At 36.4% G+C, this 19593-nt stretch overlaps 1 protein-coding gene across 1 annotated transcript; it reads left to right on the top strand.

Moving 5' to 3' along the window:
• The first annotated feature begins 1549 nt into the window (after positions 1-1549).
• Positions 1550-19377, top strand: LOC106131436 (zinc finger MYM-type protein 3). The gene is made up of 20 exons (XM_060949939.1): positions 1550-1835; positions 2375-2713; positions 4697-5211; positions 5903-6044; positions 6655-6819; positions 7155-7292; positions 7452-8744; positions 8857-9133; positions 9570-9678; positions 10023-10131; positions 12026-12691; positions 13537-13707; positions 14623-14864; positions 15506-15716; positions 16178-16303; positions 16711-16832; positions 17186-17324; positions 17616-17715; positions 18170-18345; positions 18583-19377. Exons 2-19 carry the CDS (start codon positions 2425-2427, stop codon positions 18342-18344), a joined length of 4989 nt encoding a protein of 1662 aa, XP_060805922.1. The 5' UTR covers positions 1550-1835; positions 2375-2424; the 3' UTR covers position 18345; positions 18583-19377.
• Positions 19378-19593: the final 216 nt, after the last annotated feature.

Here is a 19593-nt window from a genome sequence, read left to right as displayed (position 1 = left end):
AATAGAAAACTGTGCCCAAAACAAATAGTGCGTGGGTATGTTGCCAATTAATTGAATGTCCACTATCGAAAGTCTATCGATAAGCTATCGATAGTTGAGTAAAACAATAGTATCGAATGCAACTAAAAAAAACAAAGCAGATTTAATATGGTAGCGAAAACTTTTATTTAATTTATAGCGAAATAACACATTGCGCAGTTCTTGTGCAGTGGTTATGTCGTAAACATTTGACTGAAAAATTCTATGTGAAATGTAACTATTCACTAGTATTTTGGTTCTAAGTAAAAATATGTACCAAAATTTTGAAGCCGAAGCACATAAATACTATGTTAACCTTATTCTATTATTTTTTCTGGATTTGTGGATTTGTTGAGGTTGGAATACCAACCTAAATAATCATGACACGGTGCCTATTTTGTAGAAACCTCTATTTGTACATTTCATTCAGCCCAGAATAAAAATCATTTTATATGAAATAAATGCCTGTGAACATTTAAAATTCCATTTTAAATCTTCACAGGCATTTATTTTATCTTACCTTATATTTGCCTTGTTTCCTCGCATAAAAGCTTCTCGTTTTTCAGTTCATCTTTAAGTCCTAAAACAAGTCTTGTAGAATACACCGTAAAAATGGCCAAGCACACACTAAAACACAAAAATGCTATCACAATCGCACGACAGCAAACATCAAAACAGGGGAACAAGCTATTAGAGCGCTATCTATTATCTATCTATCTATCTTTCACCGGCCGGTCTTATTAAATAATTTTATTTCATTATAACAATGAAATTGTAATTAAAAATTGTCTATTTATAACATTTAACATATAAAGTGGAACCAACGGCCAGCAGAGATGTTCACTTGACTAGGTATATCGTATATCTTATTATTTATTAATAATTCACATCTTCTCTCTTTACATATTTTTAGTTAGCCCATGAAATTTGGCTGTACGCTAACTCTGATAGTAATATCTCTTAACTTCCCTCTCTTCAGTTTGCCTTAGGGCCCGTGCAGCATGCCACCCACCCGACCCGCCTACTTCGTCCGACCTAGGTGTCCGACGACTCGGACAGACTGGATTGAAATGTAATTAAATAGCGCAGTGCAGCGTATCACTGTCTACTAGTCGCTAGTCGTCGGTCGGTGCCACGGAGTCTTAACTATATCATACTTTTCCCACAGCAGCAAATTCTCTTCTTAAAATCTTTGATAGGATTTCATCTACTTTTTCTTTTTAACACTTTGGATAAGGTACCACAAAGATAAAGGGATAAATAACTTATTAACACACGTTGAAAGGCAATGTTATGTCTAAGTGTAGTCGGAGAAATATAAAGAAGATTTATATTGTGTTCCTTTTGAACATTTATGAATAAAGGCAGGGAGGCAGCTAAACGTGAAAGCTTTAGTTAAAGCTTTGAGATATTTCATGTCCTAAGATTGAGCACGAATTCTTTTTTTTTCTTCGATTTATACATTATGAAAAACTGGTATTTTCCCACTATCTCCCATCACTAAAATTTAAGCGTCATATTTCGCGTGGCCAACATTGCCATGTAAAAATTATTTTACAATTGATTCCTTTTTTCGATGTCAGTGAAATTTTAGCAAATAAATGGCTTATCTAATCGATATTAAATATAATTTAACGTGTTTAAGTTTGTTTTTATTTAAACTACTTGAAATAAAACACAATAAATGGTATTAAATATTTAAAGTAATTTACCGGCGGCAATGTACATCCGTAATAATTTGGCAGGGGCAGGTTATTCCAAAATGGTGGACGTTTGTTGTGCTTTTGTGTGAATATTGGATAAATTCCCATCATTTAGTAAGTATTTTGATTTCTATATTGTTTCAGTTTTATTTTTTATCAATTCTGGTGATACGAAAGTTTCTTTCCAATTATTACTGCTTCGTCACAATTGTATAGATACCAAGTTTTCTGCTTACAAAAGATCAATTTCTGACAACTGCTGTAATACTCGTAAATAATCTTAATTTATAATTAATTCTAAAGATTTTTTATGGCTTCTTTACCTAATTATTGTTATTAGTTCGTTATTGTCGTAAACCAGTTAAGACTTTTCTAATAAAGTACTAACAAAAATTAGCGCGGGATTACTTTCATAGTAATCCTTTTTGGCGTCACATACCTATAAGACTTTTATCCGCGTATATCAAATAATGCGTTGATGAATAGTTAGACAGACGTAAGTAACCCTATTTTTTTATGAAAATCTATTGTGATATTAAAACTTATGGCCTAACTTCTGTGTTCCAGTATAATATAACCTAAAATCTTCTGCCGGTTGCAGCGAATTATTGTAAACAAAATAATTATAAATCAATAAAACATATTATTTCCAGATGGTGTCCATGTTAAGTCTCTGATGAAGTATTACAATTAGACAATTGTAATGGATGAAAACGAATCTGTGTCTGAAAACCCCTCTGAAAGCCTTCCTCAGGCTTCAGGGGATGCCGTTACGTGTGACAAACTCAGTGATGCCGAACCAAACCCTGAAAAGGCAGCTGACACTGAAGAAAGTGTTGAAAACATTGATAGTGAAGTGAAAAAAGACAGTGATGTGAACTCAATTGAAAGTGAACCGGCTAAGGATAGTGAATTGCAGAATCATGTAGATCATGATATGAGTGTGGATAGTGAAAACCCAAAGGAAAATGAGGACAAATCACAAGAAAATGGTATGAATTTATCTTTCAACCACATGAAAAGTACCTCTGTCCTCTCTGTTCTTACTCATTCCCTACACTATATGTATCCGGGCCTTTCTCTACTAACAGGAAAATCATGGTCCAAGCATTTTTTTTTATTTTGGCTATATAATTGCATATTTTTATTTATTTAAACATATAATATAAAAACCTGTTATTTAAGGAGCCAAGCTTAATCAATATTTAGATTCATAATCATTTCATAAATTCGGTATAAAAGCCACTAAAAACAGTCCTCTGTTATGTCCTAATTCCGGATCGAGTATGATTCGATACGGTTTTTATTAGTTGTATTTAAAAATGTAAAATCTTATGACTCTATAAACATAAAGAATATCGAATGCATGTAAACAAAAAACAATTATAATTTTAGAATTTTTTTTTGTACTAAAAACTATTGTTCGAATTTTGTCCATACATTTTTTGAACAGTCCTCTGTCACAATTTGAATAACGCGCCACAAAAATATTAAACACTATTCTAGTTACATTTTCCTTGAAACCGAACGTTAACAGTGTGAAGTTTGCTCGGTCGCCATGCTAATCAAGTCGCCGCCATTTTTGCGCAGTGACAACTCCGCGTCTATGTGGGAGCCACGTGTCTGTAGTGTCGAGTGAACATTCCTCTGGTAAGTCTATTTTACGATGTTTTATGTGTTATAATTATATTTATTCAACAAAATAATTGCTCAGAGTGATAATTATTAGCTGTATCTGTGTTGTGAAGTAATATTGAAATTGATACGTGGTATGACATTATTTACGTAAAAATAACAGTCCTCTGTGCAACAGTCCTCTGGAAATTTATAACAATTATATAATAAAATAACAATTATAATATAATAAAATAACAAAATAATAAAATAACAAAGAAATTTATAACAATTAAATAATAAAATTTATAACAAAAATACAACAAAAAATTTATACCTGTACCTGTTTTTGAGAAATAAGTCTGCATTGATAAGTAAAGGCTGATTCTTAGTACCTAAGTTTAATTTTGATTATAATTATTTTAATTCGTTACTTAGAGAGCTAAACTCGCAATTTGTTCCTGATAAATATAAGTATTTAAATTCTGTATGTGATACAGTATTCAATAAAGAAGAGAATTCATTTGATTACATTTAATAATTAATATTGTGTTTTTCTTTATATAAACATTGACATAAATTGTTCTCTGGGTGGAAAAAACAGTCCTCTGTGTGGCAAAACAATCCTCTGCCGCATTTTTTTACAAAATTGCCTATAATTCGAAAAATAAGGGAAAATTACAATGGTTTCTTGTTTATATGTATTTATATTATAACTATCCACCGACTTAACATATTATATTTTTAATTTTCTAGAAAAATAGGGTTAGGACAACTTTCTATAGACAAGTTTCCAGTTAGTAGATAAAGGCCCATCCAAACTTTCATGGAGATCAATTTAGTGATTTTGATGTGAAAGATGTACAAACAAACATATTTATGACCTGAGTATGTATTCTGCTGAAAATGGCTTTTTAGATAGCTGGCTCTGGCCACCCTGTATGAGATAGACATGATATATGTTCATATACATGTATGTTAGGCAGATGCTTTCTTGAATTTATTCATCCTATTTCAAGACACAGTATGACATTTCTGTATGGAATAGATCAGGTAGATGCTAATCATAGTACCAAGTTAAAAACATGAAAGATTTACCTTTGTTTTCTTAGTCCTTTTTTTCCTAGTTATTACCTCAACTTGATAAACAAAGCATTAGTTAGTTTTTCTTTATCCCTATTCACTAGAATACTCAAGTGACCTTGCCTTTATGCAGTTTTACAGGACTTCTGGACCATTTAAGCAACAAAAATGCCAAATTTTTTGACCCAATGGTTTGGCCTGTATGTTAATGTGTAAACCAGTCAATCGCATATTAGTTACTGATTAAAGTTACCATAGGCAACTCTTTTCCATTCCAGATGAAGAGCCGCAAGAGACAGAAAAGGTTACAGATCCATCAAGCCCTGTACAGTCAGATAGTTTAGAAAAAGATGAGATAGATGCTAGTTCTAAGGATTTAGTTGATATTGATGATAAGTTAAAAGAAGAATTGACAGGTGATGATAGTCAAGATACAACAACTAATGAAAACCACAGTCAAAATGATAAGGAGGATGATGAAAACCACAGTCAAAATGATAAGGAGGATGATGAAAACCACAGTCAAAATGATAAGGAGGATGATGAAAACCACAGTCAAAATGATAAGGAGGATGATGAAAACCACAGGCAAAATGATAAAGATGATGATGAAGGCCAGAGTCAAAATGATAAGGATGATGATGAAAGCCAGAGTCAAAATGATAAGGATAATGATGAAAGTCACAGTCATAATGATGCAGAAAAGGATAAGAATGATGAAGAGGTTGGTAAACCTGAATTTGAGCATGCCACTAATGATGCTATGGAAGAAAGTCAAGAAGATCACTCGCAGGTAAATTGTAGAAATATTTAATAAATCCTTTCTGGACTTACAAAGAGTATCAGTTGGAATATGTGTTATATAAATACATGTGTTAATAAGTTTAATCAAATAATGTACCTTAACTATGTCATAACACCCGGTCAAAATAAATTAATATTTTTTGGGTGTCCTTAATCACTTTGGAGAAAATATCATCATGGTTATATGCTGGGCCAATATTCAAATTTATTGGAGGACTCTTTGATGTTCAATAACCAAATCACACTTAATTATTTTTATTTGAAGGCCTCTGTGGTGCAGCGGTAGTACACTTGTCTGTGACACCGGAGGTCCCAGGTTCGAATTCCGGCCGGGGCATGATGAGAAAAGAACTTTTTCTGATTGGCCTGGGTCTTGGATGATTATCTATATATGTATTTATTATAAAATATAGTACTGTGGAGTTGATATCTCGTAACACAAGTCTCGAACTTACTATTCAATCTGAGTAATTTGTTCCCTATATATGTATTAATTTATTTATAATTATTGCTCACTTTAGTGTGGGGGATATTTCTTTAAAATGTAATGATAACCAAACCATACACAACAAGCTGTTAGTAAGCAAAATTTATGTTATCATACCCTTAGTAAGAAATTATGTATATTGTCTAAATTTGAAATTTTACATTTGAATATTATTATATTACCCATTTTACAGGCACTAGACCCATTTGATGCCCTATTGAGGGATAATAACGATTCTGGAACAAATGAAACTCCGGCGACGTCGCAAGCTGACACTTCTATGGCCCTAGACGATGATGAAGACCATAATGCCGATTTCGATGCTGACAATAATGGTAAAATAATAATAATATACAAACCTAAATTTTTTTTAAGTACTTAGCACAATTTGTGAAAAAGCTTTTTGAAGTAGGTACTTAGTGTTGCTTAACTCTAGTGAGAAAGGACTGTCTCACTTCTATTAACACTTTATAAAGGTAATAAATAAGTTTCTCAACCAAGGACAAAGCCGCATGAGGTATAACTTAACTTGATAAATTTTGTTACATTGTTTATGTTATCTTTTAATTATTTATTTAAACTTTATAAACATAAAATGTACTGCCCCATTATATAATGTTAAAAAAAAATATGGAATACTAGCTTTTACCCGCAGCTTCGCCTGCGCGAATTAAGTACCACCTACACGAGCGAATCGAGCGCCACTTCCAAAGAAAACAGGTTTTTTGTAAATCCCACGGGACATATAGTTTTTACCGGGATGAAAAGGATCCTATGTCCTTCTCTTGATTCTTATATATACGCATATTATTATATAAATTTCAAGAAGATTGGTTCAGAATATAACGCGTGAAGACACAACAACAAATAAACTTACTTTTGCATTTATGACATTAGTTGGGATGTTTTGTCTTATTTGTTTAAAATAAATAAATATTTTTACAGATGATCCATCGATTGACGATAGTGGTGTGACAGAGTTGGCTAACGAGCCTGGGGCAGATGAAGAGGTTTGCCTGTTGCCTGACACTGAACGAGAGATCTCGGAGGCTGATAAGGCTGAGGCGGAAAAGGTCTTGGCTGAGAAGAGGAAACAGGCTGAAGCTGAAGGTATGTTATGCGTTTCTCATTCTATTGTAGATAACTGTAGTAATGTAGAAATTCTGATTTAATAATGCTTTTTGTTTGAGTTTGAAACTGGTGCAACCAAGTACAAGTTATGATGATTTCAATAACATTCATGGTCGAAGCTGAAGTTTAGGTTCCCTTACAAATTGACCCCAGTGTCAAATAGTCAGATCATAGAGTAATAACTCAACTCTCTCGTTCCTAGATTAACAGATCCAACTATTCACTCAGTTCACTCAGCAGAAGACCAATTAAAACAAAAGCACCATTTTGACTTATTCTTTTAATAATTTGTATATATGTATGTACTTTTTTAGCTGCTTTGGCTGCAGTTCCCAAAGAGGAACATGTTGCAATGGAGATTGATGAGCAAGACCGAAGTCAGACGGAACAGATAGATGGAGAGGTTGCCAATGAAGAGACTTCACAGGAGAATGGAGCGGATATTGAAAATGGTAATGGTAAATTTAAGAGAAATATTATCATTTTAAAAGTTATAGCGAAACTATTGCCATTCTCTCTCTCCATTAAAGCAAAATAAATTGGTTATATTGAATAATTATCTAATGGTTATCTTGAATAATTAACTTATACTAACTAAACTACCTTTCCAGATAAAGAACAAGAAGACTTAGAGCATGAGGCAGAGCAAGAAGCAACAGAAAATGACAGCACGCCAAACACCATCCAAGAGATCAGCCATTTTGATGCAAAGTGCGAAGAATGCGGGCTTGAGAAGCCTTGCTCCTACCGGTACATGACGAAAGATAACGAACGCCATTTTATCTGTGCACCACAATGTCTCAAAGCTTTTGGTGATAAACACCCAGAGCAGTACACTGTACAACGCAAGAAATTCATGATTGAAGAGATCATACCCTCAGTTTGTGAATGCTCAGAGTGTGAAGAAAAGAAAACATGCTATTTCTATTACAATTACGACGGAGAAGACACTAACTATTGCTCAGTAAGCTGTTTAGAAAGTATGATGGGCGACGAAAAACACAAATATATATATAAACGGAAAAAGATACCCATTGAAGAAATAACACCCAAGGACGGTGAATGCAGTGTTTGCTTAGAAAATAAGAAGTGTTCGTATGCTTTTAAGAGATATGGAGAGGATTTGTTAGCGTGTGAACAAACGTGTATCAAAATATTGAATAATAAAGAAAACGGTCGATATATGATAAGGAGGAAACGACAGCCGCGCAACACACAGTCACAACAGCAAGCAAATGTGCAAGTCAATCCACCACTATTGAGGTTGAAAGTTATTAGCAATGCCACTGATAAATATTTGGACGAGGCATACAAAATTCAGGCGAAAACCCCCGCAATGGTGCAAGCTGCTAGGGAGGAAAGAGAGCGCACATTTGTGCGTAGGTGTACACAGTGCAACTTAGTTCTCAGTACAGAAGAGAAACTTCTTTCATGGGAAACAATGGACTTTTGCGACGAGGTCTGTTTAGGAAAGTACCAGAACAAAATCGGTTCTAAATGTGCGAATTGTAAAAACTCCGTTCAACATACAAGTTTAGGGAAATACTGTGTCCGGTTTGGTTATGATGTTCGACAGTTTTGTAATTCTGGATGTTTGGAGGAGTTCAAGAAAGGGCTGAAGATTTGTTGTTACTGTCAAAGAGATATATCTGTTGATCACGAAGGTTTTTTGGCACCTGTGGGTGATAAAGGGCAGTTTAAAGACTTCTGTTCTCAGAATTGTATGGAGAAGTTTGATCAGATGAGTAAGAATCCCGTGCCGCAGCCGGTTTGGGCGAAATGTGCGGTGTGTTCGCTCGAGAAAGCGACTTCTATTGAGGTGGAAGCTGGGAATGATGTCTTGCAGAGGCTGTGCTCTGATCCATGTTTCGCAGCTTTCAAATTCGTTAATAATATCTTCCCAGGTATGTTTCTTTCTTATTTAGCCTAAACCAAAATCCAATCGAATTCTTACTCATTGCCATATATATATTCTTCTTACGCTAAACTTAATAAATAACTATATAATCTTTTCAGACCAATGTCGCTGGTGTAAAAAGTACTTTGAGCGAAAGCAAAGCAAATGCTTCACCATATATGAATCAAATACACCGCACTGTTTCTGTTCAAAGTCTTGCATGAATGTCTACATTAGCAACTCTAGGCATATAGTACCTTGTAATTGGTGCAAAGTGAAGAAGTACAATTTTGATTTGATAAGACGGATGCAACCCAACGGACAAGCAGTGATGATGTGTTCGCTCAATTGTTTGAATCTCTATCAGGTGTCAATAAATGCTGTGTCGTCGAGAAGGTGAGAGAAAGCGTAATTGAATCAATAATGTGATAATGCTTGTGATTTGGGCTACAAAATTATATTTTAGAATCGAATGGATATACTGTACTTAAGTATATTTCTCAGCTTATGTCATGATTGTCAAATTGATTCATAGATAAAAATCTAAACATAGAAGCACATAAGAATTTCTTGCCTTTTTTATGTATTAAGTAAAAGTTGTTTATTTTTATGAGTAGAAACATCTGTGAGTGCAATGAATTCTACCTAATTAGATTGAAGGACATGCATATAAAACGTTTATTCGACAGTGCTATAGACACTAAATATCTTTAATAAAATATCAAATCATTAAATCTCAGCAATCTTTTTGCACTGAAAGAGTAAAAAACGCTGATTTTCAGATATCACATTAGGTAATGTACGGTATTAACGCAATATTGTTATTTTGTAGAACAAAATGCGACCTGTGCAAGCGGACATCGCTAGCCCAATACCATTTGACGATGTCCGACGCGACGGTGCGCAACTTCTGCACCTACCAGTGCGTCATGTCCTTCCAGGTAAAAATACTGTGTATTGGTTATAAATAATGAGGGTAGATATAAATTTTGTAAAATAGGTGCCCATATGAAAGAGGATGAAAACTTTTTTGTATGGTAAAAATTTACGGAAATAGAAAGAACGGAAAGTCTATAACATTAAAATATATATACAAGTAGAGTACAAGATATGGGACAAGTTACACTGATTGAGTTAGCCTCGACGTAAATTCGAGACTTGTGCTACTATAATCAAATTTTTGAAATAAATATTTAATATACAATACCATATGGTGCATATTTTATTACAATTCTTCTATTATGTTATTCTTTCTCGTATTGTAAAGTTGTTTTTTAACCCTCAGGGTCAGTATTCCAAGTTAACGCCTGCGTTCCTGCCGGGCGAGTCGGTGGAGCAACCGAAGGCCGTGCCCACCGGAGCACCACGACGCACTTACGCTAGTAAATCTAATTGTGAGTGTTGTATTACGAAGCAAAATTATTTACTTTCCAAATAAACAATTTTTACATGAAAATTAGAAAAAAACGCCACCTTAGACGGTAAGTACTTGGCTCAAAATTATCCAATATTAATATGCATTACAACTGCATGTTAACCAGCTGGTTTAGCCTAGTTCTTAACTTATTATAAGAAGCTTCATATAGCTACGTTTACTCCATTCGCAAAAAAATTGACAAATATGTGATTAAGTGGGGATTGGATTGAAATGGCCATTATTTACTTAAATTTCGTCCTAAATGTTTGTCAGTGTGCGAAGTAAGTTACGATTCTGTTGTGATCACACAATATCTATATCTATACTTATAATAAATCTGTAGAGAGGTCAATTCTGTACATTGAATATATTTTCAAAATAACTATTAGGGGGTGATTAGTGATCGATACTGATGCCAAAAATGCAATCAGTAAAATTTTTGTCTGTCTGTCTGTCTGTCTGTCTGTCTGTCTGTATGTTCTTTATAGAAACAAAAACTACTTGACGGATTTTAATGAAACTTGGTACAGTTATTCTTCATACTCCTGAGCAGGTTATAGTATACTTTTCATTACGATACAATCAGTAGGAGCAGAGCAGTGAAAGTAAATGTTGGGAAAACGGGAGAAGTTACTTGATTTTTTAAGCTTCCGTCGCGTGTGCAGCCTTAATGGTTAAAGCTACAGCGAAACCATGTATTACGGAAATATTCTAAATAAAATTATTAAAAAAATATCCCAAGACAGCATAAGTCTATATTTTATGGTTGACTCACAATAACACGTGTAATTCCTAATAGCTTAGCAGTTCGGAGATTTCTGATTATATTTCTTTACTCTGTCGTTTATAATACCAATAACACTTACACTCATTCGTAATTCTTAAAAATTCATATAAATACCTATTCAATAAAAAAAGAAACATCGAAATCGGTATAGAAACACCAAACTTATACATGAAATGAAATACGCTAACAAGCTAACGCGCGTAAATACTGAACATCCACCTGCGCGGCATCGCGCCGCTCCACGCCCGCCCTCCGGACCGTCGGGTGAAACCCTCCCCTCGCTGCCTTGCGGCAGACGTCGTCGACCAGTGACGACGCCGCCGCCGATGGGAACTCCCAGTGTATGAAGACGTGAAGACCCAGGCCGCCACGGCCGCCCCATCGACCTGCCTACAGTCGTAGGCAGCGATGATGCCATTGAAGAGGGCCAAAAGCTCTGACCAATCTACTCCGACTCCCCTAAGGGAGTGTGGGAAGACCCGACGACGGCCAGATAGTATTGCACAGTTTCTTTCTTTTCATTTCTTTTTCTTTTGTAAGTTGTAGGTACATTGATCTGGTTATAATTCTATTAGAATATTTTTTTTAGTATAAATAGGCACTTAGATTAATCTATACTAATATTATAAAACTAAAGAGTTTGTTTGTTTGTTTGAATGCGCTAATCTCAAGAACTACTGGTTCGAACTGAAAAATTATTTTTGTGTTTAATAGACCATTTATCGAGGAAGGCTTAAGGCTATAAAACGTCTAGCTGCAACTATTAGGAGCGAAGAAGTAATGAAAAATGTATAAAAATCGGGGAAGGAGCATCCTTGAGGGCTTCAATGATACCCAAAATAACTATTCCACGCGGACGAAGTCGCAGGCACAGCTAGTAATCTAATAAACCTAACAATTAATTTATTTCCGAGCCACTTAATTTAGTCTGTTAATACTGCAACATATTTAATACTTCTTGCATGATTTGCATATAAGCTCTCAAAACATCCAATTGGGTCAAAAAAAGCTGTTTTGAAATCAAATATACTAATAACATAAACTACTTAATGTAATCACAAATAAAGAAAACATTTATTTTCAGCAAACAAAGCGCAGCAACGGAACGCAACCGCACCAATGCCGGTCATCTCAAACGTACAATCTCTGGCGGCGCCTCCCCCCCTCATGCCCACCCAAGGCACACGCGGGAAATCCAAGCGAAGAGCCAACGCGGAGCTCCCCCCGCCACCGCCGCCCGAGGCGGAGCCCCCCGCCGCGCCCAACACGCCCCCACCGCCGCCCAGACCCCCCACGCCGCCGCCGCCGCCGCCCCCTAAAATATACAACCACGTCATCGTCAAAACTCTACCCCCGCAAGAGGTAGCCAACAAAGGCACCATGTCTAAACCGATGATGGTTTCCAAAGGGGTTTCTTGTCGTCCTCATCCATGCACGAAAGAATGCCAGACAGATCCCAGTCTCGAAAGAAGGGTGTTAATACCAATCCCGGTACCTATATACGTACCGGTACCCTGCGCTATGTGGTCTCTACCTTTCCCGGTACCGATCCCTATCCCTATTCCGGTACCAACGCCGGTGTTTATCCCGACTACGAGGAATTCGGCGAAGGGTATCATGAAGGAGATTAACAAGATTCATGACAAGATGCCGACGGATCCTTTCGAAGCGGAGTTGCTGATGATGGCGGAGATGGTCGCTGGCGACAAGAAGAAGGATCAGAGCGATTCCGACACGGATGATGATAACGGTTTGTATTATATTTTTAGCTCTTACCTTCCCAGCCTATGTTAATACCCGATCCTCTGGCACACCCTATAACGTATCTATAAATATATATGTGGTGTATAATTACTTAATTTTCCTGAACAACCTTTCTCTACAAATTGATAGAAATTTTGTTTTATGAACTTGGCAATAAAGTTATAATCGTACCATCTATGTAATAACATATAATTTGTTTGTCATCCATGACCATTGACAATATTGATCAATTTAGTTATCCGCTATTGTGGCCATAAGTAGAACAGGAGACATGATATTTCATACATACATATATTCACGTCTATATCCCTTGCGGGGTAGACAGAGCCGATAGTCAGTGCAAAAGATTGATAGGCCACATTCAGCTATTTGGTTTGATGATAGAATTGACATTCAAATAGTGACAGGTTGCTAGCCCATCGCCTAAAAAAAGGATCCCAAGTTTATAAGCCTATCCCTAAGTCGCCTTTTACGACATCCATGGGAAAGAGACGAAGTGGTCCTATTCTTTTATGAAAATTATCATTTCTACAATAATCCTTTTACTGAAATAAATGTAAACATTCTTGATACAGCTTTTCTTTAAAAAAACACCGATTATATAATAAAGTACATAAGGTAAATTGCAAAAGTAATTTATTAAGGCATTCACATATTTCATTTTGCGTTTTCTCCTTATGGTGATAAACGAAATTTACAAATATATTTTACAACAAAGATATTAGATTCAGTAGCCAAACAAATGGACTACATGCTTATTCATTGAATATTCCATGTTTATTGTTTACTTATACTCAAATTAATTTACCAAATTGTTTTTCGGTTTAACAGAAGCGGAAAGTTTCAGTCCTGTTGGGGGCATGGATGGAAACAACGCGTTTGGTGAAGACATGCTTCAAATGGCTCTCAAAATGGCGACTGAATATGAAGATCAGCCTGTCGATTTGGAGTCTGCTATGACTGCAAACACTATTACACCAAGTTCTCATCCTGGCATGCCTGGTAAGTTTAAGCGTCAATTCGAGTGGCGATAATCGATAAAGCAAATCGGTAAAGAGGCTTGATCTAATATATGTAAAATATACTTCAATTGATACTGTTGTGTTCTTTCGATTACGTCGTACGGGTAAGGCGCGTTTTTACACTTTTACACGAAGTAATAGAGAAACAAAGAAAAATTTTTGTTTATTTGGTACAAAGAAAAAACTGTTTATTTGGTACAAAAGACAAAGAACCAAAACAGGCATTAGCCTGTCAGTTTTTTATAATCATTGTAGAAACACATGATCCAATTTGAATTAAATTCCTAAGTTATTGAGGTTCCCTCGGTTTTAAATATAAATATATACGGAACCAAATTACACAGATTGAGTTAGCCTCGAAGTTCGAGACTTGTGTTACGAGATACTAACTCAACTATACTATATTTTATAATAAATGCTTATATAGATACATACATACATACATATGGTCACGTCTATATCCCTTGCGGGGTAGACAGAGCCAACAGTCTTGAAAAGACTGAATGGCCACGTTCAGCTATTTGGCTTAATGATAGAACCAAGATTCAAATAATGACAGGTTGCTAGCCCATCGCCTAAAAGAGGAATCCTAAGTTTATAAGCCTATCCCTTAGTCGCCTTTTACGACATCCATGGGAAAGAGATGGAGTGGTCCTATTCTTTTTTGTAATAGTGCCGGGAACCACACGGCACTTGTAATAGTGCCGGGAACCACACCTCACTATATAGATAAACATCCAAAACCCAGGCCAATCAGAAATAGTTCGTTTCTCATCATGCCCTGGCCGGGATTCGAACCTGGGACCTCCGGTGTCACAGACAAGCGCACTACCGCTGCGCCGCAGAGGCCATCAAACGTCGTTTTGAATGAATATTCGGTTTGCCTTTACCCCAGGCCTGGAAGGCGACGGCATGCAGCACCACCACCACATGATGGTGCTGGAGCAGCAGCGCGCGGTGGCGGCGCTGCGCGCGTCGTCGGCGGCGGGCGCGGGCGCGGGTGCGGGCCGCAAGCGCGCGCCGCCGCCCGCGCGCCCGCCGCGCTCCAAGCGGCGCAGGCAGGAGCCGCAGCCCGCGCCGCAGCCCGAGCCGCCGCGCGAGCCGCAGGAGAAGCCGGACGCCAACATGTGTCTCAAGGTTAGCTATACTGTACTACACTCAGGATCATTTATTTACAGTAATGGTACAGTTACACATGCTAGTTAGTAGCACGAAAGCATGCTACTTTTGAGCAATTGCTACTTAGTGGTACGTGTGTCGAAACATTGCTAACAATGAACATGCTAGTTTCGAGTTTGCTCGAAAATCGACGGTCGTGCGATTATTGGGCATGCTACCTGCAGCGCGGGTGGAAGAGGGCGTGCTTATAGCGTGTGTGAATAGGTTTGCTTGTTGATACTAAATAATATGTTTTAATTGTTTTGTTTTTATTATATACGTTTAAGTTTAACAACTGTTTACAAATGTGATTTGTGAACGGAATTGTTATAAAAGGTGATTTAGCACTTACCAAAGGAGATCCAAAGGCCCCTATGGCCAATCATAGAACAGTCAGTACCAAGAAACATCTCTTCTAACACAATTAGTAGGTACATTTTTACACGCTTGCGTGTGTCACACAGTGGGTGTAGTGGATTAATTGCAGGAGATTGGAGAGTCCTAATAAAAAAAAAAATTATTATAGCTTCATCAAAGTGAATCACCCCATATTCTTTTTTTTACTTTTCAAATAAAACAACATCAATCAAACACAATCTCATGAAATCGTTCTATTCCAGTACACGTTCGGCGTGAACGCATGGAAACAATGGGTGATGACGAAGAACGCTGAAATAGAGAAGAGCTCCATACGCCGCAAGCCGTTCAAGTCGGAGATACTGCAGCTGACGGCGGACGAGCTCAACTACTCGCTGTGTCTGTTCGTGAAGGAAGTGCGGAAACCGAACGGCAGCGAGTACGCGCCAGACACTATTTACTATTTGGTTCTAGGTGAGTCTAGTGCTAGGAAACTATACAACGCCATTATCCTTTATAAACCTGTCTCTTTCTCTTTCCACATGTCTCTTTCTACCCCTTTTCCATCCTTAATCCTAATAACAATTCCTCTCTCAGCTTGTGTTTTTACCCCTAGTTTTTTTTAGTATTTGGTTCTAAGTGCATAGTGTTTAAACTGTGTACAATTACGTATCTACGTTTTTCCCTTTCTGAGCCTGTCTCTTTCTCTCCCTTATCCCTCCCCTCCTCCACACAAGCCCATCATATATCCAAAACTCTTGAGACCACTTGGGTTAATACCACACTCGGAACACTTCAACACTAAATGTTGAAGTCGGAACATGTAATAGAGCTCCACAATATTTACTATAGTTGAGCCACATGCTAGTAAGATAAGTAGCCGCCTTTATCAATCGGAGATGGTAAAAATAACTAACAGTGAATTCTTGTTTCAGGTATTCAACAATATTTGTTTGAAAATGGTAGGATAGATAATATATTTACGGATCCGTATTATGAGAAATTTACGGATTGTTTGGACGAAGTCGCAAGAAAGTTCTCAGTTTTATATAATGACTCACGTAAGTACTTTATTTTTCTTTAAACTGTTTTTGATAGGTTAATTTGTTGTTCGTGGTGATGACCAAAATTTAAAAGTGGAAAAGCTTGAAAAATAACCACAAACAATAGTTATCATCCATAGTCCCTGCAGTTATGAATGCCTATTGGCTATAGTCCCGTTTATATCTCGACCTCTTTGGAGAGGATGCACCATTGTTCATGATCCTGAATTGAGTAATTAAGGTTTTTACACGGAGACACACCCGTCTGACGTCCGAAACCCATATTAGATGGTTAACATTCATTTGCCTGAATGTGCTGGTTTTCTCGCTATGTCTCTACATATAGATATATCCCTCACCATAAAGGATCATCTATATCTATGTTATGTATATGTCTCTTATCTTATCTCGCTGTTTGTCCACAGAGTACATAGTAACGCGCGTGGAAGAGGAACACTTGTGGGAGAGCAAACAGTTGGGCGCTCACTCGCCGCACGTACTTCTATCAACACTAATGTTCTTCAATACGAAGCATTTTAATTTAGTGGTCAGTATGGTTGTATTGCTTTGTATATCCTGTTTAATGCTGGAGAATGTCGTAAAAGACGACTAAGTGATAGGATAATAAACTTGGGATTCTTGTAGGCGTTTGGCTAGCAACCTGTCACTGTTTGAATCTCACTACTATTATTAAGCCATAAAGCTGAATGTGGCTTTTAGTTTTTTCAAAACTGTTGGGGCTGTCTACCCTGCAAGGGATAAAGACGTGATAATAAGTGTGTATAAAATGGACCTTTGGACGATATCCTTGCGTTAGGCGACCATTTCTTATGCTCATATGACAAGTACAAATACTATTGCAAAACTTTCATTATTAACACTTGTAATCTCTTTCAACAGACGGTAGAAGAACATATGCAGTTGTCATTCTCGCACATAATGAAGCATTGGAAACGCAATCCTAATCAGCCGGGGCAGGCCAAGATCCCCGGCTCGAGGAATGTTCTGCTGAGGTTCTACCCCCCACAATCTGCACTTGGTTAGTCAAACATTTTTATTTATTTTCTTCAGCCACAAAAATAAATTTACTAGTGTTTAATTTGAAAAAACATCCTAGGTGTCCAATTGAAATTATACATTGTTGAGATTATTAGGCAAGTTACCTGAAGAGATTTATGAATGTGGATGAAGCGAAGGAAAGTGCAGGGCTCGTGGCAAGTAGAAAGATGTAGTCTCTGCCGGCGTACTTATCCCTAGGAGGAATTTCTTCCAGTCAATCAGGTACTAATTCATATCTATTATAATATATCTTAAAAAATTCTAATTACAGAAGCGAACTCCAGGAAAAAGAAAGTTTATGAGCAGCAAGAAAACGAAGAAAATCCTTTACGGTGTCCTGTCAAATTGTACGAATTTTATATTTCAAAATGGTGAGTAAAAGATTATTTCCTTTTTTCTCTTTAGTAGAAGTAAACTTATTCCCAGTAGTAAACTTATTAAGCCATACAGCTCAACGTGGTCTTCAAGTCTCTCTGTCTACCCCGCAACCGCAAGGGATATAGACGTGATTGTATATATGTACTCCCGGGAAGAATTTACGTGATTCATAATTTTAGTTGTTTATTTTATATCTGTCATTAAGTAACAGAAGATTAAAAAATTCACTTGTGTTAAGATTGGTATATTATAAAAGCCTTATTTAATAATTTTATCATCTCATAATCCACCTTTAATTTAAATATAAGTTCATGTGATTTTGATTCTTTCGAATACGAACTTTAACTACTATTCGCAATTCCACCACTACTACTTAGAAAATTAGCTTCATTGTTTTATTAGATAAACATTTAAGTTATATACTTAAACATTTTATTACGTCCGCAGCCCAGAATCGGTTCGCACGCGCAACGACGTGTTCTACCTACAACCGGAGAGATCCTGCGTGCCCGACTCGCCCGTGTGGTACTCCACGCAGCCGCTGTCTCGAGCTCAGTTAGCCAAGATGCTGCACAGGGTCAAGATGGTCAAGGAGATCAACATCGCGCTGCTCACTAGCTAAGGTGGATACCACACTTCTTAACTGGATTAGAATGACACGCAACCACGTGTTCTATTTACAGAGATAGAGTGAAAGAGAATAGAGTATCTATTAAAAGTATGTCCTTCGAAAGTCAATGCAATAAACACCAGCCCACTTCTCTTACTTTGACAACGTTTGATAACAAGGACGTATAAATTGAAATTAAAATATGTTTTTACATACATAGGTGACATTTTAATGTTTGTTTTTGTTCCAGGTTTCCCCTGGCAGCCTGCTGACTCTAGAAAGTTCACGTCATCAATCTGTCATGAGCCCTCCTGGAATGGACATTTATTTACTGGTTACAAAGTGCCGCCATGCTACGCCCAGTAAAACGCAAAGCATTCACAATATTGTTGTATTAAACACTATAACAATGTATATTTTTTCTACTTTGTATATCAGCCTACGTGAATACGATCGGTTAATTTAGTACATAGCGTATAATAGATGTCTTTTTTTTATAACGTTGCAATGTTTTAGACGTAAGAATTCTGTGCGGGACTGTTTTTATATGTACAGATAATAATGGTTCTAGTTTTATAATATAAATTGCTATCATTACAATCATTAAGAAAATGTGGCCGAACGATTTTTTACGCAATGAATTTATCAAGATTTATGATCAAAGAATGATTTGGATATTTCAAATTGTATATAAGCCAAGCCACTCATTTGCATCATGTTCGCTGTCATAGAAAATTCGTGACTTAATCTTCAGAATTTTATTAGGAAAGAGATAAATAATGATTACACTTGTGTAATACATGAATATTATTAATATAATAATTATAGAATAGGATGTAAGTGACAAATTCCAACATTTTTTTAAGTGGAAGACGCACTCTTTTATTTATAGTAGCATTCGTTTTATAAATCGGGATACAGTTAAATTTCTCACAAATAGAATTTTTATTAAAGAAAATAATATAGCATAGTAAAAGAGTCAGATTCGTATTATATTTTAAGTATAATGGCGTCAGCTGTAAGATGTAGGTTATTATGATGTGTAAAAAAGAATACTGATTCTCTAACAATGTGTTTTATTTAAAGCAAGCCTCCATTCTTTCCATATTCTTAAAAATATGGGCAATTTTTTGGATGCTACATACATATTGTCATGTCTATATCCCTTGCGTTGGAAGACAGAGTCAACAGTCTTGAAAAGATTGAAAGGCCACGTTCAGCTGTAAGGCTAGTGATGGAATCGAGATACAAATAGTGTAGT

This window comes from Amyelois transitella, chromosome 20, assembly GCF_032362555.1.
Source record: "Amyelois transitella isolate CPQ chromosome 20, ilAmyTran1.1, whole genome shotgun sequence".
NCBI classification, from domain to species: Eukaryota; Metazoa; Arthropoda; class Insecta; order Lepidoptera; family Pyralidae; genus Amyelois; species Amyelois transitella.
Note: the sequence above shows the minus strand (reverse complement) of the source record. Positions and strands in the feature narration are given on the sequence as shown.

Excerpts from the sequence above, each read along its gene's own strand:
- LOC106131436 (XM_060949939.1), top strand. The coding sequence starts at position 2,425 with ATGGATGAAAACGAATCTGTGTCTGAAAACCCCTCTGAAAGCCTTCCT. Across the intron at positions 6,045-6,654 it reads TTTCGATGCTGACAATAATG|ATGATCCATCGATTGACGAT; the intron begins GTAAAATAATAA and ends ATATTTTTACAG. Across the intron at positions 14,865-15,505 it reads ACGCCAACATGTGTCTCAAG|TACACGTTCGGCGTGAACGC; the intron begins GTTAGCTATACT and ends GTTCTATTCCAG.